The sequence below is a fragment of the Cyprinodon variegatus genome, unplaced genomic scaffold (genome assembly GCF_000732505.1).
Source record: "Cyprinodon variegatus isolate N-32 unplaced genomic scaffold, C_variegatus-1.0 Scaffold68, whole genome shotgun sequence".
NCBI classification, from domain to species: domain Eukaryota; kingdom Metazoa; phylum Chordata; class Actinopteri; order Cyprinodontiformes; family Cyprinodontidae; genus Cyprinodon; species Cyprinodon variegatus.
This window is the reverse complement of record NW_015150521.1, coordinates 128724-135616: the sequence shown is the minus strand read 5'-3', so window position 1 is coordinate 135616 and position 6893 is coordinate 128724. Positions and strand designations below refer to the sequence as shown.

The following is a 6893-nucleotide window of genomic DNA, read 5'->3' as shown; positions in this document are numbered from 1 at the left end:
AAAAAAAAAAAATCCTTAAAACCTGTTTGTATCTTTTCAAGTCACCTCTTATAAAGACAGAGAGACAAAGAAAGAAAGACACATAACTTGGCAGAAGTAAAAAAACTGAGGATAAAGGCGTCGGACTGGCCAAGCCCCTCCCCAGACCTAAACCATATCAAGTATCTGTGGGGTTTCTTCAAACAGAGTTTCTATCACTGTTTCTATCCTCAATAGGTTTAAGATAATAAAGGAAAGACATTGAAACCATACAGCAAACTTTAGGCAAAAATGTGAACATTTTAACTTATATTCTCTTGGAACAAGAGGTTTAGATAAAAATGAAGCTATGTTGAGTTATATTGTGGAGAAAGCTAACCTACACAGCAGTATAAATGGTTTAGACGGATAAGAGGGAATGTAGCATCACACTGTGTAGCATAGTCCAGACTTCTAACAATATAGAAACAAAATTTAAGCACAGACAGCAAAATACTTGTCTAATAACAATAGTCAAATCAGAACAGTGTTTATTACAAAGGAACTGCAGCTTCCTTTCTAGCTTTCACTTGGTCTTAAAGTATAAATGTATGTGACAAACAGCGTTGTTTTTGACAGCCATCTTACATTTAGTCTTAAGGACGAAAACTATTATTAGTTTTAGTCGATTAAATCAAAGTGTCTCACAAAAGCTGTGAAAATAGCAGATGTAGTTCAACACATCATATTGGTTAATATAGCAAACGGACAAGCTAACAAAATCCATGATTAAGGAATGGTTTTAGACATATAAGGTTTCCACCCCAAAGCAAACACTTCCTAATCTACTATAAATTATGCATTACTCATACACACAGATCAATAAAATCTTCATTGCTCAAAAAAAGCAAAGAACAAAAAATTCTTCTTTCTGCTTTGGTAATGCCTTGGTTACCGCTGCGCAGGGGTCAAAGTAGATTTAAAATCACAGGCTTTTGATATAAAAAAAATACAGAGAGAACCTAAATAATTGTCTTGCAATGCCATGGCAATCCAGACCTAAATTTAATGAATATGCAACCTAAAATGTTGAAATATTTAAAGGAAACAGAGAAAATGTCTTAATGACATTACAATGAAACATTTACATCATATTTGAATAGAAACGAGAACAAAGAGAAATGTTCTAAGATCTATGTACCTTTTCACCTGGCTCTTTATCCAAAAATAAACAGTATGCAAATAAATGTTTTCTTTGGATATAATTTGGCGATTCCTTTTGTTAGAAATGAAAGAATGTTTAGCATCACATCTTGTGAGCTGGAAGAAATAAAATCTTGATAGTTAGACAAAGTTTTTTTTTTGGCTCGGCAGAAGATGATCTGCTTCATATAGTTTATTAAGTAGCAAAGGCAGGAAGAGCCATACGGCTGAGAGCGAATCATCAGTGTGGAGCTGATGGTTTGTCAGAGTTCAGCGTGCCATTCAGGAATATTCTCTCCCCTGTCGCTGCTGCTATGACTATGACATAATCTGTGATTAGTCATCTTTTAGTCATCAAAGATCCAAGTTTACCTTATCATGAAAGAAGGAGCGTCAACAAATTGATTTCGCCATTGTTGGAAACAACACAAACTCTGTAGGTATGATAAAGGACAGTAATGGACAAACTGGTTGTGGCAGAATTGCCTGGTATTTGCTGCGCTTTACAGTGGAGATCTTAGTGGATTTCTAGGGAAGACCCCCCTACACTCCCTCCACTCAGCATCCTAAATAGCACTGTGTTTACTGTAGGTCACTTCTGATTCCTAGAGCTCCCTCCTCTCAGGATCTGAGACGGTCCTTACAAACACACAAACTATTTTGTGTGAAAATTAAAGAAGCACCACGAGCCACAAGAGCTGAGGCTCATCCTTTACACAGCTGTTCTCAGCCTGTCCTGAGTTTGCCCACAATCATAAAGTTTGAACTTAGCCAAAAAAACAGGACTGGACTAAACAAAATCAGGTTTGCAGATAACCATTGGGGTATATATCACCTCCATCCAGGACTTGGACAGTTCTGTTATTAGAGAAGCATCCCCGATAGTGCTGCAGACCCCTGACATTCTGCACTCAAAATGTTTTGATTTCGGTTTCAGGACAAACAAGCAGCTACAAAAATGTTGTTACCCTGGACTATCTGATGAACATTTGATACAATGACAAGCTTATCTGCTTGGTATCGCTACTTTGATTTATACCAATTTAATCTTACTTTTTTTTAACAAAACTATATAAAACCTGGGGATGTAAAAAAAAATTATGTACTGATTAAATGGCTTATTAGATAAAATGTGTCCCATCCGACTGATGATGCCTGTTAGAAGAAATTTCTTTTTGTGTTATACTGGGCTCCACTTTCACAGGAATCAATAGAAAGCCCAGGATTTTCCACACTGTTTAATAAAGACTAGAATGCAGAATGCACATTTAGGTGATAAACTCCTTAGGTTAGCATCTATATAGCACCTATTTAGCTGTGCTACACTGTGGAGCAGCTTCGACGATTCTGCTGTGCTCAGAAGGTGAGGATGTCGGGATAGAAAACTGGAGCCGTCATGCAAAACATTTGAAACATGTAAAGAAAAATTAATCTTAGCAAGGAAAATGTTAGATGGCTTTTGTGAGTTTATATGCACTTCATGCAGCCAAGTTTTAACATCCCTCAGAGTGATCAGAACTGCCTGATAAAAAGCATAAATACTCTCACCACACTGATTGCTGGATTACACTAAAAACTAAATCAATTACCTTCCAGCTCACTGTAACAAAGTGGCAAATTGTCTGACAACACATCAAAGCAACATGCCTGTCCTTTAATTATAGCTTTACATCTTGTACTTTGGAAATCAATGAGTACGTTACTTTTTTGTAAAAAAAAAAATTTTATTCAGTAATCCAATAGGTTCCTGCTTGTAATACCTTTTAAATATGTCTAGCTTAATCATGAGTAAGAAACCATGATTTTGTTTATTCAGTCAGAATTTTATACAGAATGCATAATAAAAATCCATTCCTGCTATAGAAAGATCCTGTTTATCAACTGATAATTAAATAAATACATTTTAGATACATTATCCAATAACTTGCATCCTTACTATATATTCTTCTCCTTAACCATAATAACGCAGGATAATTTTGCCTACCAAATGTTTATAACTTCTTGCATTTCAGTATTTTTAAGGAGAAGTGTCATAGCTCACTTCTCCTACATTTGGGGAGTTTGCAGGAAGCTGTACAGAAATACATGAACCAGAGTATTATTTCATAAGTTTCAAAAAAAACTTCACAGAAGCAGAGACCGAACCCAGATTAGCACCCTGATGTAGCTATACATGGTAACTCTAAGGAAATGTAGAATAATAAAAATAAGAAAAAACTAAAAAGAGCCGTACATCACCTCTGTGTCATTAGATTTACAAATGTGGGGGTTTTGCCTTCTCAATGTTTTAAGTTTAAATGAAATCAAGGCTTATAAGGAATAGCAATTTCTGCTTTTAATGGGTCCAAATAACACTGCAATAAGAGACATATAACCAGACTGTAAAAAAAAAACACCCTGATATCAATTTCCCAAAACAACAAAAAATACAGTCTAATTTAAAGTTTAACTGTATTGAAAGATTAAGGACTGATGTGCTTACAATATGACTATCTGCACTAGTAATACCATTTCAACTGGAGTTAAACTTATTTTTTTCTATGTTTGAAAACTGCTGTAATTTAGATATCTATATATGTACTATTAAAACATAGTTGTTGTCTTCTACAGGATACATCATTATATATGATGGTCTGTAAAACACACTCACTGAATGAACTGAAGGCCTTTTTGAATCTCTTGCCAGCGACGACTTCTGTCCCGACACGCTCCAGACATAATTGCGTGTTTAATACCCTCTCCTCAGACAGTACCTGAAATTAAACAATTTGTTTGCAAACAATTAAAAAATACCTCCCAAAAAAAATACAAATTCAGGGAAAACATAGCCCTTCCTTTTTTATTTTTAACCAGTCAGTACATATTCCTAGAATCCTGCTCCTAGTTTGATGAATTAGAACCACTTAAATCTAAGCTTTACCTGGAATGCCTTCTCCAAAGGCTCACTTCCGAGTTTAGAAATGACGACACACGTGTAGTCCCGGAAATATGAGTTAGTTGGTTAAAATTTAAACACGGTGGCTTTAAAAAAAAGTCATCAAAGGTTTGATCTTTAATTCATGACATTAACAAAGAGACATTTAAGGGTGTGGACAAGTTAGGTCACTGGCCTTCCGGAAATGATCAAACTTTAGCATCTCAGAGCAACCGGTCCATCATCGGACAACAAGTCATTAACCGCTCGATCCTGTCCGTTTATTCAACTATTTCAGGGAATAACTTCACGTTTTTAAAATATACTATTTATACTATAGTGGGTTCAAAACGACAACTCTGAAAAATACTGCGCATGGCCATGATTTAAGACATTTACGAAACTAAACAGAACGTACAGAAAGATATACTAATTATCATTAAATGTTAATCTCGTCGGTTAACTGATATGTTTTAGGGAGGCTAACGGGAGCAGAATATACTAAAAGATCCGGAGTTGATGTAAGACTTCTACATCCCCTCCTGACACGTATTACATTATAACGTGGCTTAAATTTAGCCGTTCAAAGTTTTAGTTGGTAAATAACAGGTATAAACTCTTAATTGAGGAAAGCTGTATAGGAAACATACGTCTTAAAACTTTAATATGCCTGCTGTCCGATAAAGGGCGCACATCTATTAGCGCACGTGTGTTACCCGCGGCTAGAGACCGTCGACTATACTTCTTGTTAGCCATCGATACCGCCTGCTAGCAAATATTACCGATTATTACAAAGCTATGAATTATTTCAACCCAAAAAAATCTTTTTTTTCTCTGAAAAAAGCCAAACAAACACACAGTGTCTAACCAATAAGAAGACGTTATTGTTTAGGTATATATGAGGAAGTCTAAACCAAACAAAGCATAGGTATTTCCAAGTTAAACTAGTTCCTCAACGCAAACAATACCCAGCTGTAGATGTTTGGCTCGCAGTTAGAACACAGATAGTTCGGAATACTGGTTGTTTTAGACACTTACATGAATGAGTCTTTATCCCAAACAACCTTCCAATCTGTGTATAACAAGAGGGAAAGGGAATCTTGGTTTTGCTAAAATAGCTTAGCTTGCGCTGTCGGTGAAGGCCGCCCTTTGCTTCTTCTTCTTCTTCATGCAGTGATGTGGAGGGGCATAACAATCGATGCTGTCGGTCTACTGCCCCCCGCTGGCGATAACTGGAAATTGGTTTTTGACAAGCGTCTTGCACGACACAGGATCATGAAGACCCTTTATAAATATGTTTGAGATTTTTCTTATAAAAGTTAAGACTTCCATTACTATAGTATTATATTTTTCTCCATTAAGATGGATTATACTTAAACTACCAGAGATCAACCTTTCAAATAATGAAAAAGAACCAGAACAAAAGCTATTCTGTCAATATTAATTGACCATTTAAATAAATGTCCTCCTTTTAGCTTTCTGTTTTCAGAAAAAAACTTACCTAACAACAATAATGAACGATGTAATAAAGTATTTTATAAATGTTCAGAACCTATATATTAATTAATTTTTAATTCAATCTATTTTCTATTGCATTTCATGTTTCCTTTTCAATATGGAAGCTAATGTATCTGGATTTTCTAATTAAAATGGAATGATTGAAATTTGTTTCTCATTTTCTAAATAAAGCTGCATTTTCTGATTTACAGATAAAATTAAAGATTAATCATTCAAAATGCATTTTCATTTAAATATTGATACTTTTTTACTTACTTTACCAAAATAAAATTTCACATCTCCTTTTCAAAAGATTTCCCAAAATGTAGCCAAATGACTGAATTGAGAATTAAAAATCATATTGCAGGTTACATTTTTGACTAAATGCAAGTGTTATCTAATGGATCATATTGAAAAAGTGCATTTAGGATTTAAAGTGTTTTAACCACCATGACGCAGTAAATTTTCCAATAAAAGTGACAAAGTAGTGTGTCTAAAAACAACTTTTCATATCAACAGAAATGCCTGTTTCTTTTTAAAGACAGAGCTGTATCCTTTTTTTAATGAAAATTCAAATGACCAATAGTAGCATATAATTTTGGTCAATTTTTGCTGGGGCATCTTTTGAAATGTTGAATTTTATATATTTTTTAATAAATTAAATTAAGTAACAAAATTAGCAGCATTGGATAAGAAAATTAAAAAGCAGTTTGGATTATTTGTTGGTATGAAGAAAACAAATGCAGGTTTGACTGTGTAATGAAAAATTATTTCTGCTAATGCATGTTGATGAACAAATTTGTCATTTAGAAATAAATTTTTAAACTTTTTTGCTGGGCTATCTTTTGAAATTGTATCTTAAATATCACATTCTTAATGATTTTAACTAAATGAAATAGGAAAATGAAATTGCAATTTAAATAATCTAGTACCGATTTCATTTAGTCAAAAAAAGACTTCCTGTTAATGCATTTAATGTTTAAATTGGTTATTTCAAAATGCGTTTTTGCCACTTTTTGCAGGGACATAGGAAAATTCTATGTGAAAAGTTATTTTATTTATAATTTTTAAAAACTTACAAATTAAGTAATCTTTGAGAAGTTAATTAAAATGTTGCTGAAATTATTTATTTCTGATTTTATAAGTTAAAATTGCCTCTTCCTTTTAATAATGAAAAACAATTTTTTCCATGTTACTAAAGCAGTTTTATTATTTTATTTTAACTTTACTTTACTTTAAATAAAGTTAATTATTAAGGTTGTATGGATGTAAAGTTTTTGTTTATTCTCAAACCTAAACATCTGTCTATCTATCTATCTAT

General features: G+C 33.5%; 1 protein-coding gene across 1 annotated transcript in view; it reads right to left on the bottom strand.

Moving 5' to 3' along the window:
* The window catches only part of zc3h7a (zinc finger CCCH-type containing 7A), a 22282-nt gene extending 17035 nt beyond the window's left edge, over positions 1-5247 (bottom strand). Inside the window, exons 1-2 of the mRNA XM_015372108.1 lie at positions 5114-5247; positions 3812-3914 (exon numbers count right to left, since the gene is read on the bottom strand). Coding sequence (XP_015227594.1) covers positions 3812-3879 — 68 coding nt within the window. The 5' untranslated portion in view covers positions 3880-3914; positions 5114-5247. The remainder of the gene's footprint in view (positions 1-3811; positions 3915-5113) is intronic.
* Positions 5248-6893: the final 1646 nt, after the last annotated feature.